The 16,753-nt window shown below is 41.8% G+C and overlaps 1 protein-coding gene across 4 annotated transcripts in view; it reads right to left on the reverse strand.

The window, feature by feature from the left end:
- Positions 1-2,915: 2,915 nt before the first annotated feature.
- The window catches only part of MACROD2 (mono-ADP ribosylhydrolase 2), a 2,059,933-nt gene continuing 2,046,095 nt past the window's right edge, over positions 2,916-16,753 (reverse strand). For all 4 annotated transcript variants that reach the window (XM_066387117.1, XM_066387118.1, XM_066387116.1 and 1 more), the window contains 3 exons: positions 10,936-11,013; positions 8,095-8,163; positions 2,916-5,103 (listed from right to left, as the gene is read on the reverse strand). In XM_066387117.1, the coding sequence (XP_066243214.1) occupies positions 8,111-8,163; positions 10,936-11,013 (131 nt within the window). In that variant the 3' untranslated portion in view covers positions 2,916-5,103; positions 8,095-8,110. The remainder of the gene's footprint in view (positions 5,104-8,094; positions 8,164-10,935; positions 11,014-16,753) is intronic.

Raw genomic sequence — 16,753 nt, forward strand, 5'->3', positions numbered from 1 at the left:
AGAGCCAGGGTGGTCATGATAGACCTCAGTGAGAAGGGCTAGAGCTGGGGTGGTCATGATAGACCTCAGTGAAAAGGGCTAGAGCCGGGGTGGTCATGATAGACCTCAGTGAGAAGGGCTACAGCTGGGGTGGTCATGATAGACCTCAGTGAGAAGGCTTAGAACAGCCGGGGTGGTCATGATAGACCTCAGTGAGAAGGGCTAGAGCCGGGGTGGTCACGATAGACCTCAGTGAGAAGGGCTAGAGCCAGGGTGGTCACGATAGACCTCAGTGAGAAGGCTTAGAACAGCCGGGGTGGTCATGATAGACCTCAGTGAGAAGGCTTAGAACAGCCGGGGTGGTCATGATAGACCTCAGTGAGAAGGCTTAGAACAGCCGGGGTGGTCATGATAGACCTCAATGAGAAGGCTTAGAACAGCCTCCAAGGCAAGAGCCCATGAGAAGGGCTAGAGCCAGGGTGGTCATGATAGACCTCAGTGAGAAGGGCTAGAGCCGGGGTGGTCATGATAGACCTCAGTGAGAAGGCTTAGAACAGCCTCCAAGGAGGGGAGCCAAGTAGCCATCTGTATATCCAGAGGAAGTAAATGCTAGAAAGACTACCATAGGCTTCAAGGAGAAGAAGATGCCTGGTGCATTTGGGGAGGCTAGTGTGGCTGGAGCAATGAATGAAGCCCCTGGAGGAAACGGAAAAGGCTGAGTTTGCAGAGGTAATGGAGGATATGTGCACAACACCACAGGGGACCCTCAGGACATTTTAAGAATTATATTCTTTAATCTCCGAGTATTGGAGAGCCATTCAATTATAAGAGCCAGGAAGCTACCTCAAATTTACTTAAAAGGAAATTTATTGGCTCACATGACTGAGTCAAGAAAAACGTTGCCAAAATTTCCAGGTTCACATGCTCACTGTAACTTGTGAGTTATTCTGCCAGTAACCACATATCAAGTCTTAGGGAAGACACTGATTGATCCAGTTTAAGTCACAGGGCCTCTCTAAACCAATCACTGAGAACAGGGGAATAAAGTCCTCTGATTGGCCAGTCTGGATCTGACGTCTATGCCCTCTAGAGCAGGGCTTGGGAAACTTTTTGTCTGAGAGAGCCATGAATGCCACATATTTTAAAATGTAATTCCGTGAGAGACATGCAATGACCCGTGTACGTTATGCATTATCCAATAAAAATTTGGTGTTGTCCCAGAGGACAGCTGTGATTGGCTCCAGCCACCCGCAACCATGAACATGAGCAGTAGGAAATGAATGGATTGTAATACATGAGAATGTTTTTTATATATATATATCTTTTGTTGTTGTTTTTTTTTGCATCATGGTTTTTGTTGATACATTGTCAAATTTAACAGCTGTGTAACTCGATCATAATTCCACCAGTGACAGGCTGAGGAAGAGCGTGCTTGCAGTGATCACATGGCCAGCAGGGACACATCAAAGGTGCTCAAAAAGAACTCTAATAATGAATGATGGGGTTCCGTAGGATGGACCGATGTTCATGGAACTCTTGGCTTTATCTTAACAACTTACACCTTGTACCTTAAAGGCTTCTGCAAGAATAATTAGCTATCTAATGTTTAGAGATAAGCTATGTATTGGGATTTGTTTCTCTACAAATTATAGTTTCTAGTTGAAAAACACAGACAAAACATTAATCAATGTTAGAAAGGGAAGAGTACTGGCAAGATAAAGTGGATTTAACAAGGCAGTTTTAAATATATATTTGCAACCAAATATACAGTATTAAGTGAATATTTTGAGTTATTAATTGCTCACGGCTAAAGAACAGATTTCACAAAACACACGTAATTCCACCTTATCCTCTCAAACAATTTTTATTTGTATTCTGCTCTAACAAATATAGTATGAAGGCAACAGTTGTTTAAGTTTCTTAGTGTAGGGCACAGATGAAAAGAAACAAACAGGTTTAGAAGCAGTCCAGCACAGCACTAAGATGCTGGTTTAACATAAGAGGCACGTATCATTCTAGTTAGCAGTTGATACCAGATATCAGAAGACGTATTTTCTTCTTGCAAGCAACAGACTACATTTATTTGCATTAAGTAAAAACATATCTTGATCAAGAAAATTACTTTTTTTTTCTGATTTTTCTTTATATCACAAATGTCAGGGTAAGGCAAATCCTTAATGAATCATATGATAAAAACCCTATTCCCCAAGAAAATATATTAAACATTCTGCTAACTTCGTTATTTTTCAAAGCAAAGCCGACATGCACCACACACAGGGAAAATGTCATTTCAAATCAAGTGCATCAAGCAGAACTGTATTAATTCACAAAGAGGCTTTTCAGTGTTTCACAGAAAGATTTACAATTAGCTGCGGTGACTAATATGTGACCCAGTATTGTAGACAGTGTTCTGGATGCCTCCTTTGTAGGTCGCAGTGAAAGAAGAATTGTCCATCATCTGAATAGCTACCAACTAGAGGACAAGACCCTTTGTCTCTCCTCCAACCAGTACCTTTAAAATTAGAACTATTATGTTGAAAGCCTACTTCGATCTTCTGTATACAAACATGACTAATGTGGGGCTATCCTCCCTCCTGTAACCCCTCATGCCACATAGCTGGGCGGCCATGTGGCTGAAAATTGACATCCAGAATTCATGTATAGGAGAACCAATCAGCTTTTCCAATTTTCTATTGTATAGCCCATGGCTAGATTTTTAATATTTTACTATTAAAATGGAAATTAACTTCATTATTTGTTTTCAAGCATAAAATCTTATAGCCCAATAGCAACCAAAAGCATAAGAAAACAAAAATGAAAACACAATTGAATTATCCAATGAAGTTTATACAGATTAAGGAGAGGGGCTGATGATATTTACTTCTCACGTCTTAGTTTCCTGGACTCAGAGCTTGACTTCCAGTTTTCAGATGGAGAACGACTTCCTCCCCTCCCCCACTCTGAAAATGAATGAATTAAATGGCTGCCCTAGATGATCAGGAGAACACCAGGGCTGAAATAATTCCAGTCCCAACTGTTGCTACCAGAGATATTAGGTCTCTTTCATTTTCCCCCACTAAAAGTCTCCACCTCTCTTTTCTCCCTCATGTGTTCTGAGCTGGAGCGCATTGCTGAGCATGGGGAGGGTTAACGTTTGGGAGTCATCGGGCGGCGTGCCTCTGGCAGACTGCCCTGGCCAAGGAGTTCACAAGAAGGATGGCGACTTTCAATTAAGTTAAAGATGACATAAAATATAAAAAATATTAGTATTGATGTGGCATCATTTATTGAATTATTTAAAATGAGTCTTTTCTTTCTTTTCCTTTTTTTTTTTCTAGAAAGCAATGCCTGAGTGCAGTGGAGGACTGTAGAATACGTGGCAGAAAAAGAGATGGCCACGTTCTGAAATCATGAGGTCACACGGCACTGCTGCTCAACTGATGAGAGGTTTTTAGAAAAAACACAATGTTAAGAAACCGATCATATGTGCAGAAATATGACTTGCTGTTGATGCTGGGATACCAAATAAGCTATGCAGAGAGGCCACAAATTCAGAAAGGCTGACACAAAAGTCACAGGAAGATAAGAAGCTGAAATTTCCATAGAGGAAAAAGCAAAACTGAAGAATTATGTGGAACATTTAGAAAGCAGAACATCCTTTTATTTTAGAAATATTCAATTTGATCTACTATTTTGTTCACCTTTCCTAAGAAAAAACATATAACTTACAGTTCTAAAGCTCTTAAGGACGATAGATTCAAAAAGACATGGGAGAAATGGTAACAGTTTCCATCAAATACAAGGAAATGGTCTCAGGACCCCGGGGAGCCTGTGGGAAGGGGTCATCTTGCCACATGAGGGTTGTTGTTCATGGTAGCTCTTGGGATAGACATTTGTGACAACTTCTGACTTCTTCTGGTCCCTTCACCACGGTGCCCATGTATTGCTGGCATTGTGTCTCGTTAGTGCCACTGCTGCCCTTAAAGGGCATACTCTGCTGAGAGAGGGGGCTGGTTATCATATTAGTCTTGGACTTGGGATGGGCAAATCACACCATTGAAAGGCAATAGGAAACCAAAACTGCAAGCAAGTCCTTTAACTGCCTTTAACTTGAAGTGAGAATCTGCTCTGTGGGCCGTCACACCTGGGGTAAAGATAATATGATCTTTTATGTAAAGCGTGGATATAAAGAGAAATTTCAAGTGGGACTTTTAGTTTCACAGGCATATGTTTGGATCCTAAATGCAGCTGCTCCCCCTCATCACTAAAACACCTAGAAAAGTGCCATCCCTTCCTAAGGTGTAACACAGAATCACAACTCAGTGGGCACTCCATGCTGAAGCCCTTGGTAAAGGCCACACAACCCAGAAAGCTCTGCGAAAAGCTGGTGTCAAAGGAGAACACCCCTGCTGTCCTGCTGATGTTGGGAGAGACCTAGGAGCTGTGGAGGTGGCCTTCCTGAGTGCCCCTCAGTGCCCTTCTGTGCCCTGCTCCGGGTACAGCCCTGCTGCCGCCCTCCCCATTACCCACATGTAAGCTGCACTTGGGAATCCCTGAAGAAAACAGCATTTGCAATTCATCCTCCTGACCTTTTCTCAAGTGTTCTGAGGGTTTTGCCCATTTTCTATCCCGCCTCCTTTGCCTGTGGATGATACTGACATTGGGCCTGGTGGTTCCTGAAATTTAGCCTGCAGCTTATCAAACAATTGTCTTCCTTCCTTTCTCTGAAGACACCACTGTCCACCGCATTGCGAAATAACCAAGAAAGCAGATGGCGCAGGAGACACGTGTCAGCGCAAACCACGCCCCTGGGGCGCAGCTGTAAGAGCAGAAACAGAAATGACAGGGAGGGAGCCTGAAAGATGCCTAAGTGTGGGTCACCCACCAAATCAAAGTTCTTTTCTTTTCTTTTCTTTTTTTAATTTCTGCAGGTAAACAGAACAAAATGCAGCTGGAGAAATGAGAGCAAAGGATCCCCGTCCTTCCGTGGTACTTGCCTCCCCCCACCCCCTCCCTCGGCTCCAGCATGGCGGTCTCCCCTCTTCCCCAGGGCCAGCGGAGGCTGTGTCGCTGAGGACTGGCATTTACTTCCATGTCTTTGTTCCTTTGCTTCATCTTGTGCCCCTGCCAAAGACGAGGAGAACACATTTGTTAGATAAACAAAGAAAGATAACCCATCTTCACAGACTTAGCAAGGCATATCAGTTTACTACAGTTTTTGCCCCTTGTCTGCATTCCAACACCCCCAGATGACGCCTAAAACCCATACTACCCAACCCTATATAGACTGTGCTTTCTCCTATGCATACATACCTATGTTAAAGTTTAATTTATAAATTCGGCATAGTGAGAGAGTAACATCAATAAGAATAAAATAAAACAATTATAATAATATACTGTAGTGAAAGTTATATTAACATAGTCTCTTTCTCTCTCAAAATATCTGGAATTTCCATTTAATATTTTCAGACCACAGTTGATAGCCAATAGCTGAAACCATGAAAAGCAAAACTGTGGATAAGCAGGGACTGTGGCTCAGCCGTGTAAACGTGTCTCATCTCCAAACAGGCCCAGTAACATTCTGTTTGACTATCGAAAGACTGTGCGTGTCTGAGATGTAATTGCTGGCACATGGCATCTTGAATATGCATATAAATCATTGCCTTAATAAACATATGTCACATTGACAACTTGCTTCGGCTGATGAGGATGATTAACCCAATTCTTCCAAGTATTCTTTTAAAAATCTAACCCTGAATTGATGTGTCCCCCCCTTTCTGGGACCATTCACACACTCTTGTTTTCAGAGCTCAACATAGAAATAATAATAACTACAGTTTTCATAATGCTCATTTGAGAAAGTCATTGGTGGTTATTCCATCAATATAAGATCTTACTTATTACATATCTGCTGTGATCTCCCCGGAGAGAACCCTAAAAAGATACCATGCCTTACGAGAGCCCATACACTTTATATTCTTATATTTTTCAAATGAGGTGTAATCCGTATATAAAGAACATGCATAGTTCTTAAACACACTTCAATCTGGTATTATAATATCCCTGATATTTTTACAATAATAAATTACATAACACAAAACATTTTTGTATTATTTCTTTGAACTTTATGATTCTAGCCTAATTTCACTGTAGTTCTTCAATTTCCTTGAAGGTCTTATACACAGAATTCAAAGTGAGGTTCTTTTTTTAATTAATTAATTTATGTATTCATTTTAGAGAAGAAAGAGAGAGAGAGAGAGAGAGAGAGAGAGAAGGGGGGAGGAGCAGGAAGCATCAACTCCCATATGTGCCCTGACCGGGCAAGCCCAGAGTTTTGAACCAGCGACCTCAGTGTTCCAGGTCAATGCTTGATCCACTGCGCCACTACAGGTTAGACAAGGTGAAGTTCTTTTTTTCTATTAAACCACCAGAAAACCTCTACAAACCCAATGGTGTAAATATTTCTGTAGGACTCAGACAAGCTCCTCGGGTCATACTGTTCTCTGTGACAACTGTGTAAAAAACTCACTGTAGTTTGAGGAGCATTCTGGTGACATCAAATAATTTTGTATGGGAAGTGTGTATACTTCGTCGATCAGGCAAGCAACCTTCTGCTGGAACTGAACATCCTTAAATTGATTGTGAACTTTTTGTTTGGAAAACTAAGTCATTTGAGTAAAAATATAAATTGGCATTTATGGTGAAGGAAAATATTTTGACATTTACCAAGGAACACAGATTTTTTTCCTGGTACCATATTTAGATATTGATCGCACAAGAAAATAATAGTGTCTGTAAGAAAAAAAAAAATCTAGGCAAGAAATCTACAGTTTGTTGCCAAAACAGGAGTCAACAGTAAGGCAATGCTGAAGAACTCGTGTCTACGATGCTCAGGGTTAGCTCCTCTTCATTACGTTTCAGTGGAAACTTCTCCATCCTATCAGTTTTGCAGTTCAGGGGAATATTTAAAATACATGAATGAGGTTACCAATAAAAAAAGGAGAAACGTTCATAAGACCACGTTTGCATATGTATATAATTTTTAGCAGTTCTATGCTATACATGCATTATGCAAATGCTATATTTTTAGTTTTAAATGATGTTCAGGATCATGATGGGAAAGACAGGTGTGCGTGTATTTTTAGTCTCAAACTTTGTTCTGCTGTGATGCAGGAGTTCAAGAGACAGGTATAGAGACGTCAAGAGACGGCCTTCTGGGGAAGTGCAGAGACTTACCAGGAAGACAGAGGGAGTCCAGAGAGGTGCTGGGAGCAACAGGGTCAACGCATTTGTGTCTTACACTGGATCACCACAATTCCTTTATGCCATAGGTTTGTTGTTTGTTTGTTTGTTTTACAGCTGATATTTTAAGCTAAAAATTGGAATAGCAAGCTTGACTTCTTTCCTCTAATTCTTCGCACCAGCACTCAAGATACAGAAAAGAGTTACAGACCACATATCATTCTATCTATACTTCAGTCTCTGCTGAGAAATTTAACCTGTTGGTCTGGGAAAACTCCTAAATATAGTCTGGCCCAGACTTTTATTTTCCTTGGGAGTTCCCCAAGGCTCCTTCAACTCAACAAACCTTTGTGCAGAGACACACATGTCCACAGGTAGCAGTGTAAGAGGTTAGAATACAAGATAGGTTTCTTGCTGCCCTAACACACTCAAAGGCCTTTATTCATTCTCCAGGGCAAAGGTTTAGTTTGTTACACTTATAAAAATAAATACTAAAACAATTTAGCCAGTAACTTCTGGAAAAGCAATACTTCAGAATCAGCTTGGTGTTGTTGAAATAATTTAATCACTCCAGGAGGCCAGTGGGGAGATGAATGGAAAACCATTTTTTTTTTTTTTCTTGTCAAAGCTCAGAAAACCAGAGTACTGCACGACTTGGTTATGTTGTGGCTTTTTTTTTTCCTCTTAAAGATGGCAAGCTTCTACGGTAACCCTTGCTCTGCACACTGTGTTATTTGGTATCAAGATTTTTAAAGTTTAGCCTGGTCCATGCTGTAAGACTTGGCAGAGCAGAGGGAAATCCAATACACCATTTGCAAACAGTTCCTCTGGCCGGTTTAATCAATGGAAAATCCCACCACAGGGGCAACTTACCTATTAGTTAATCTTCTTACTGACTCTCTGCTGGGTCATTTACACTGTCAACCAGACTATTCATTTCAACTATAACCGGAAAGGAAAACAAAAAGGTTAACTATTTACCAAAACCAAATCTCTTAGACACTTTCAACTGGTTTATAAATGGATTCTTTTCTGATTTCCTATCTTATTCCTCTTTTCAGTTCATCTTCAGTCATTTACGATTTTGAGACCATTCCGGTGGATCTTTGCTGGAGAGGGATGAGGAGGGCAGAATTGCCTCTTTAATGAACTCTCGAATCTAAGTTGTCGTTTCACAGCAGATTTGGGGGTTGAAGGTTTGGGAATGTTTATCATCATTCTTAGGTAAATTCAAAGGCCTTAATAGATACATAAAAATAAAGAGAAAATAAAGCAAAAGAGATCATGACCTGTGCAGAGGTAAGCAGCTCCCTTTAAAAGGCTTATGTCAATAGGCCTCATTGTTTTGCTATATTTTCAATTTTGAAATCCAAAACAGACCTTATAAACTTGCCAGCAGGCAGTGGGCCCCCTTAAATAGAAAAATAAAACATCTAACCAGCTCACTCAGCAATGATAAAACAAACCTGTGCTTTTACTTCACTGTGTATTGTTCTATGTGGACATTTGCATATAAATAGAATGCATAATTACTGCCATTGTTCAGAAGTAGCCAAGAGCAGGCATAGTGATCACTCTGGAAATTTTCAAGGGTCATTGGTTTAATTAGGTTGATATTTTTAAAGCATCAAAGCCTATATTATAAACTGAGAGACAATATACAACTGGACAATGGCCAGACCGCATATAACAATAGAATTCTGACTTAACACTTCTGCAGCAACCAGCGTGGACAACCAAACCACAACCTTTGCAGCAATTAGCTCAGAATTGTCAGTGACAGCCAGCTTCCCTTTATCTTGCCTCATGCTTTCAACATTGGACCAGCCAGGAAAAGCAAAGTTTGACTCCTAACCAATCGCTTAAGATGTCCCACTTCTAGTTGGCCCAAGTCTCACTTCCCCATGCCAACAACCTCAATCAGAGGATGCACTGAGCCTTCCCTTTTGTTAACCATAAAGGTTTCCCACTTCCCCAGCTGCCTTTGAGTTGGCCAAGCATGAGTGATAATGGCTCACTCTTTTGTAAGCTCTAAATAAGTAACCTTTGTGTTTTCATATTTGGGTGACCTTTATTTATCTGCACAAAATCAACACCCCAAATCACTTTTTCTTGAACATGAAAGTTTGACTGAAGTAAAATAGTGGCAGATACTGGTTTTCGCTCCCCAGAGAAGATCAGAAAAAGGAATGACATCGTGTGGCATCTCACCCAATTCTCTCTCAAGGAGGACGATTTTAAAAGCAGGTCCCTGTTCCTACCTGCTCACTAACCTGGGTTTCTAATGATGTGAGAGCTCATTCTAAACCCAGGTGTACACTGACCTATTCTACCTATAGAAAGAGAATACTACGTGTACTTGCAATCCTGGTCTACAAGTTACTGAAAGCGTGCCATCTCAGTGTGGGAGCATGCAGAACAGAATACAGTAGCGCATCTCTTTTCTATTTCCTCCTCTAATCCAAGGGACACTCATCCCCAAACCCGTTAACGTATGTTACTCTACAAAGCATTTCATGATCAAATACATTTGGGAAAAGCAACTTTAAACCATGTTAATAAATTTCTTTACAGCTGAGACTTCTGAGAGCCCATAATATACATAGTGAATCTCCAAGTAAGGACTAAAACTTTAGCATTTCCCACATGTATTTCCTTTTTATTCAATGAGCATTGTATAGGCTTGGTGTTCTTCAGAACATACTTTGTAAAAATTGGTTAGGAACCATGTCTATAGAGGCAAAACCAGGCTGGGCAAGTTTTGTTCAACTGAGCAAGACTAACATGAGGTTGCTTTTAATGGATGGATTTGGTATTTAAAAACATTATCTCCTAGATAATGTATGCCCATGAGTAAAACAATCAGTTTGTGTAAAAGGGGCTATAGCAGGAAAAATGCACAGTACTATAGGGAACTCTCTATAAAAACACCAGGGGCTGAATTTTTCCCAAGGTCATTATCAACTCAAAGTAATTTGCTTTTTTTTTCCTTCTAAAATAACTTAAACAGCAAGATACATATAAACAGTTGCACTGGTCAATTCTGGTTCTCCTAAGCTCTGTGGGGCAGTGGAATTACATATTTATTAAATCACATGCACTCCAATAGTAGTTTTTTCTAATGAAACTTCAAAGGGGTTCACAGCAGGAGTAAGGGTATGCTCATATTCACAGGACTGAGAATTTTCAGATGCTTTCAAAATGAGATGTGAATAAAGAAAGGTTTTTGTATATTTATTTCTAGGGTGCTTTTAAAGACTCAGTAGGTTTTTGGACAATACAACTGAAGTGACGAAGTAAGGTAATGAAGGTCCAAGAAGAACCTCAGCCTGAGTTCAAGCTCAGGCTCCAAAGTGTCACTGGGGTAACGGCTGAACAAGCATTTCTTTGCTGAAGTAAGTGGTATTTCCGTAAAGTTCAGCAGCTAGACTTTATGCAGTCCAGTTTAGCCTTGGAATTACCCCGTGTGGCCTCATCTTTGCGAGGTACGATTACACTGACGCACATGATGTTTTTTTAAATGGAACCCGAGTCCGTGTTTTAAAAAGGCAGCCGATTTTTATTAATTCCAAGCAGAAAATGGTTTTTGAACTTTACCTTGTGCTAACTGAACATGGTGATTCATAGAACAGATAGCTCCCTTAATCCTAGGTTACACAGAGACCATGTACCAGATTTGCAGGCTGCATGAGTCGAGCGTGCACAGAACCTTACCATCAGGACTTGTCGCATTTTCTGTGCTGCAGAAGCCCTCACTTTTCACAGAAACTCTAGGCGACCCCTCGCCTTGAGCTGAAAGAATGAGAGAAGATGGTCCCTTGATTAATAGAGAATTAGAGTGGTCTGACCGCCAATTGTTCTGTCACCCTCCATTGCCCTCTTCAATTTAAGAGTACTCCTGGGATTCAACTTCTTTTGCAGAAAAAGTTAAAGGAGGAAATAGTGGTTTGAGTTGCTGGAATGCTGTAGTGCTGTCATCTTGTAAATTCTCTAATTTGTGAGATAATCACATACACACATACATACACATACAATTTTTTTAAATTAGAAGCCTGGTAGCATGAATGCAGGGAAACTTGGTTTAATCAGAACAGCCTACAATTTAACATCAGGAAAATTTGTATATATGTGAGTTTATGTAGCCTAATCTTTGAAGAGAGAAAGAAAAAAGAAATCCTACTTTGCCTTAGGCATGCTTGAAAGCAGAAAGATTCATTTTCCTGGCTCTGAAGTGTTTTTGTTGTTGTTTACTTGTTTTGTTTAAACACAAATGAATGGCTTTAGTTGCTTCCCTAAAAAGACCTCTCAGACGCTGCCATTTTGGATTGCTGAAAATCGGTCTGCGGTTAATTTCTGTTGGGCTTTTTCTCTGTTTGCACAACATCAGAAGGCATGTATGTCATCCATCGGCTGTGACTGAAGCTATAAAGCACACTTTAATGTAGCAGTAAGGGAATTTTTTATCTTTTATTAAGGGGAATTTGCCCAATAGTCAATATCCTCTTCTTAGTTATATGTCCATTAGATGTTTTCATAACTTGAAGAGCCAGTGCATTTGAAAATACAATACACATCCAGACAATGTGCTGAAATCTATAATTTCAGAGTTTTAATTATTTCTGTCATTTTTAAACAGAAGATTAAATTCATTTTCATTACATGAGTACTTTTCAAGACTGCAGTATGTTAAGTTTGGTGTGCCTGTGAGTGAGAGAGAAAAAAGGATAGAAAAGATAACAACTTCTAATTTCTTCAAAGAAAAATGCCTTCAAAGATAGAACTTGTACTCTTATATGATTTACTGACCATCAAGAAATATGACTCAAAGGTGACCAATCTCTGAGTCTGGGTGAATGGGTTATAGGGAGGTCAGTCCTTGAAGATGTATAAAACGAACAGATCTGAGGAAGGTAAAGAAAGCTATTTTGATTTGAAGTTTCAAGTGTTGATCATTTAAGTGAAGATACCAGACAAGCTTTTGCATCCTTTTCCGAGGAAGAGAATTATGAATTAGACGTGCATGTATAGAGACATCAATATAGAAACAAAAGGATAACACAGAAAGAAAAAGAAAGAATCCTAGGCTCCCGAGCCCTTCAAGGACAACATGAAAGAACTGTGTCCTTCTCATTAGCTACTGAGGATGAAGAAGGGAAAACAGAACTTGAAACTGAAGTTAACACCATATCCTATCTTTTCTCACTCTGCAAATTCTAGAAAGTGGATTTTCTTTTTTAATTTTTATTAAGTGAGAAGCAGGGAGGCAAAGAGGCAAGAGACAAACTCCCACATGCGCCTGGACCAGGATTAACCTGGCAAGCCCACTAGGGTGTGACGCTCTGCCCATCTGGGGCGGCTGTTCTATTACTCTGAAGGGAGCTATTTCAGTGTCTGAGGTGAGGCCATAGAGCCATCCTCAGTGCCTGGAACCATATTGCTTTAACCATTTTAGCTACGGCTGTAGGAAGGGAAAGAGAGAGAGAGAGAGAGAGAAGTGGAAAGGGTGGAGAAGTAGATGGCTGCTTCTCCGGTGTGCCGTGACCAGGATCAAACCTACGTCTCTGTTGTGTTATTATCTTGGTTTTCAGTAATCCATGCTTATTCATTTGGAATTCCAGGTAATTTTTTTTTAAAATGCTGGACATTGTGTGTAAAACATTGTTGTGATAACTTGAGGGTATGGGTGGTTTAATCTTTTCCTAGAAAGGATTTATTTTTATTTCTGAAAAACAAGTAAGAGCATAGAACTGTAAATTTATTAGAAACTGAATTGATTAAAAGTTGCACTTCAGTTTTTGTTTTGGAGTTGATCACAGAGCTTTATTCTGATCCTCATTATTTATTAAGCAACCTACAGTAAACAGTTTCTTTATCTCTGCCCCAAACAGCAGCTGCAACCAGGCCTAAAATAGAAGGTACAAATAGTGGGAGATCTTATCCTGGCATAGGTAAAGGTAAAATAAGAAAGTATGTGAGTACAATATTGCAAAGCCTCTGTTCTTCAAAGTGGAGGCCTTTAGGAAAGGAACTAGCTAAAGGACCCCAAACTGCACACTCATCAGTCTGGAGAAACCAAGCTGATGGACTTCACTTTTTAAAAGAGGGGATGGCTCCTTGGCCTCTGCCCCACGCGCTAGAGTGGCTCTGGTCGCGGCAGAGCGACGCCCAGGAGGGGCAGAGCATCGCCCCCTGGTGGGCAGAGCGTCGCCCCTGGTGGGCAGAGCATCGCCCCCTGGTGGGCGTGCCGGGTGGATCCCGGTCGGGCGCATGCGGGAGTCTGTCTGACTGTCTCTCCCCGTTGCCAGCTTCAGAAAAATACAAAAAGAAAATAATAAAAAATAAAAGAGCTTGTCTATTTCAAGTTCATCCTTGCTTCCAGAATAAAACCCTTCAAGAAACTCAACAGAAAACTTGAGATACTTATCACGACACCTTTTTCTTGATGGACCCTGACATCCAAGTTTACCCCTCCCTCCTCCAGGATCAAACCAGGATTTCCACATGCTGGGCCAATACTCTACTGCTAAGGCAACCAGCCAGGACCACCATTTCTTTTTTTTCTTTTTTTTTTTTTTTCCGAAGCTGGAAACGGGGAGAGACAGTCAGACAGACTCCCGCATGCGCCCACCAGGGGCTATGCTCTGCCCACCAGGGGGCGATGCTCTGCCCCTCCTGGGCATCGCTCTGCCGCGACCAGAGCCACTCCAGCGCCTGGGGCAGAGGCCAAGGAGCCATCCCCAGCGCCCGGGCCATCTTTGCTCCAATGGAGCCCCGGCCGCCAGAGGGGAAGAGAGAGACAGAGAGGAAGAAGGGGGTGGGGGGTGGAGAAGCAAATGGGTACTTCTCCTATGTGCCCTGGCCGGGAATCAAACCCGGGTCCCCCGCACGCCAGGCCGATGCTCCACCGCCGAGCCAACCGGCCAGGGCCAGGACCACCATTTCTTAATTGTTCATCAACACATTCTGTAAAGACATAACTACAGGGGGAAAAAAAGAACCCGAAAAACATTGATGGATTTCTCCAAGCCTGAGAGCAGAAAATCTTCACTAATTATGCCTCCAAACACAGAAGTAATAACCAAAATATGGAACTATTTGACTTTTGGATTGAAAAAAATATTAGACCCTGGCCAGTTGGCCCAGCATGTGGATGTGCTGGGTTTGATTCCTGGTCAGGGCACACAGGAGAAGCAATCATCTGCTTCTCTACGCCTCCTACTCCCCTTCTCTCTCTCTCTCTCTTTTCCACTCCTACAGCTATGACTCAATTGGCTCCAACAAGTTGGCCTCAGGAGCTGAGGATGGCTCTGTGGCTTCCACCTCAGGCACTAAAAAAATGGCTCAGTTGCTGAGCAATGGAGCAACGGCTCTAGATGGGTAGAGCATCATCCTCTGGTGGGCTTGCTGGGTGGATCCTGATCGGGGCACATACGGAAGTTTGCCTCTCTGCCTCCTTTCCACTCACTAAAAATGAAAAAAATCTCATAAACAAGCTTTTTAAAAAGGAGTATAAATTGATGAAAAATATTTATACCTTTTGTCATAGACAAAGAGTTAATATCCTTAATACAAAAGAGACTCTAAAATAAAGATAAAAAGGTCAAGAATCTGATAGAAAATTAAGCAGGAAATTTAGCAACACAGTTCATTAGAAAATCAATAAAAATAGCCTGTAGTCATGTGAAAAGATGATTTACTTTCTCATAATTAAGGAAATGCAAATTAAAATCACACTGAGAAAGGAATTTCTGCCTATTGCTCCTATCAAGAAGAGCTAGAATCCCTGGAAAGGTTATATAAGACATTATTTTAAGGTATCAGAGAGCCATCAATGCAGCACAAATTTGAAGAGGTGCAAAATAGTAAGTATGACCTTCTACCTGTGCTAAGAAGTTGAACAGAGCCTCTAGAAGTCTTAAGAGGTGGGAGAGGTAAACTTGGATGTCAGGGTCCATCAAGAAAAAGGTGTCGTGATAAGTATCTCAAGTTTTCTGCTGGGTTTCTTGAAGGGTTTTATTCTGGAAGCAAGGATGAACTTGAAATAGACAAGCTCTTTTAAAAAGTGAAGTCCATTGTAAAGCCAGAAGCCAGGGCCAGGGCCACTATCACAGCAGCCTTCTGGCCTATGCAGGTTCGCATTGGATTCGGACAGTCAGTAAAGAAACAACGGAGACAAAAACTGGTGGGCCATAGTCTTTAATCCTAGCTTGCACCCGGCGGGCAAGTAACACACACTGGGCTCCAAAACCCACTCACATTCAGTGCTCACAAAGCCACTGACTTATCCGAGTTTCCTAGAATCAAAGGTTTCTAGCTCACCAGCCTTATTCTCCTCAGTTCCCCATCTCCTTCCTTATCCCAGATACAAACTCTACACAAACTGGCATCTCACTCAGCACTCCGCCATCTTGGCTGCTTTTCCTGGCCTACTCCACATGGCCTCCTTCTGCTCTCTGCTCTGCTCTCTCCTCTAATGATAATCTCAGGAACCAAGAGAGCAAGCTCTCATTCTGCCCCCATTTTATAGTGTAGATTCAAAACCTTTAATCCAATATACAAAATAGGGAAGTCTCTAATACAAAGTCACTTCTCTGAGCCATGATTGGATTGTACCACCCCACATAAAAAAGGGTGGGAAAGGCTTAGTCCTAAAACCAAGCCCCAGGCTACAAGGATTCTGCCTGCCCACCGCCTGCCCCCAACACACATTAATATCATCTGGGCAACAGCCTCCACGTGGGCAGTGTCATCTTTAACAAAGTGAGCATAATACATTTTATCTGCCCAACACCCATCAGCTTGGTTTCTCCAGACTGATGAGTGTGCAGTTTGGTGTCCTTTAGCTAGTTCCTTTCCTAAAGGCCTCAGCTTTGAAGAACAGAGGCTTTGCAATATTGTACTTACATACTTTCTTATTTTACCTTTACCTAAGCCAGGATAAGATCTCCCACTATTTGTACCTTCTATTTTAGGCCTGGTTGCAGCTGCTGTTTGGGGCAGAGATAAAGAAATTTTTTATTGTAGGTTGCTCAATAAATAATGAGGATCAGAATAAAGCTCTGTGATCAACTCCAAAACAAAAACAAAAAACGAAAACTGAAGTACAATTTTTTATTTTTATTTTTTATTTTTCTGAAGCTGGAAACGGGGAGAGACAGTCAGACAGATTCCCGCATGCGCCTGACCGGGATCCACCTGGCACGCCCACCAGGGGCGATGCTCTGCCCACCAGGGGGCGATGCTCTGCCCCTCCGGGGCGTCGCTCTTCCGCTACCAAAGCCACTCTAGCGCCTGGGGCAGAGGCCCAAGGAGCCATCCCCAGCGCCCGGGCCATCTTTGCTCCAATGGAGCCTTGGCTGCGGGAGGGGAAGAGAGAGACATAGAGGAAGGAGGGGGGGGGGGTGGATATGCAAATGGGCGCTTCTCCTATGTGCCCTGGCCGGGAATCGAACCCGGATCCCCCGCACGCCAGGCCGATGCTCTACCGCTGAGCCAACCGGCCAGGGCCTGAAGTATAACTTTTAATCAATTC

Source organism: Saccopteryx leptura, chromosome 5, assembly GCF_036850995.1.
Source record: "Saccopteryx leptura isolate mSacLep1 chromosome 5, mSacLep1_pri_phased_curated, whole genome shotgun sequence".
NCBI classification, from domain to species: domain Eukaryota; kingdom Metazoa; phylum Chordata; class Mammalia; order Chiroptera; family Emballonuridae; genus Saccopteryx; species Saccopteryx leptura.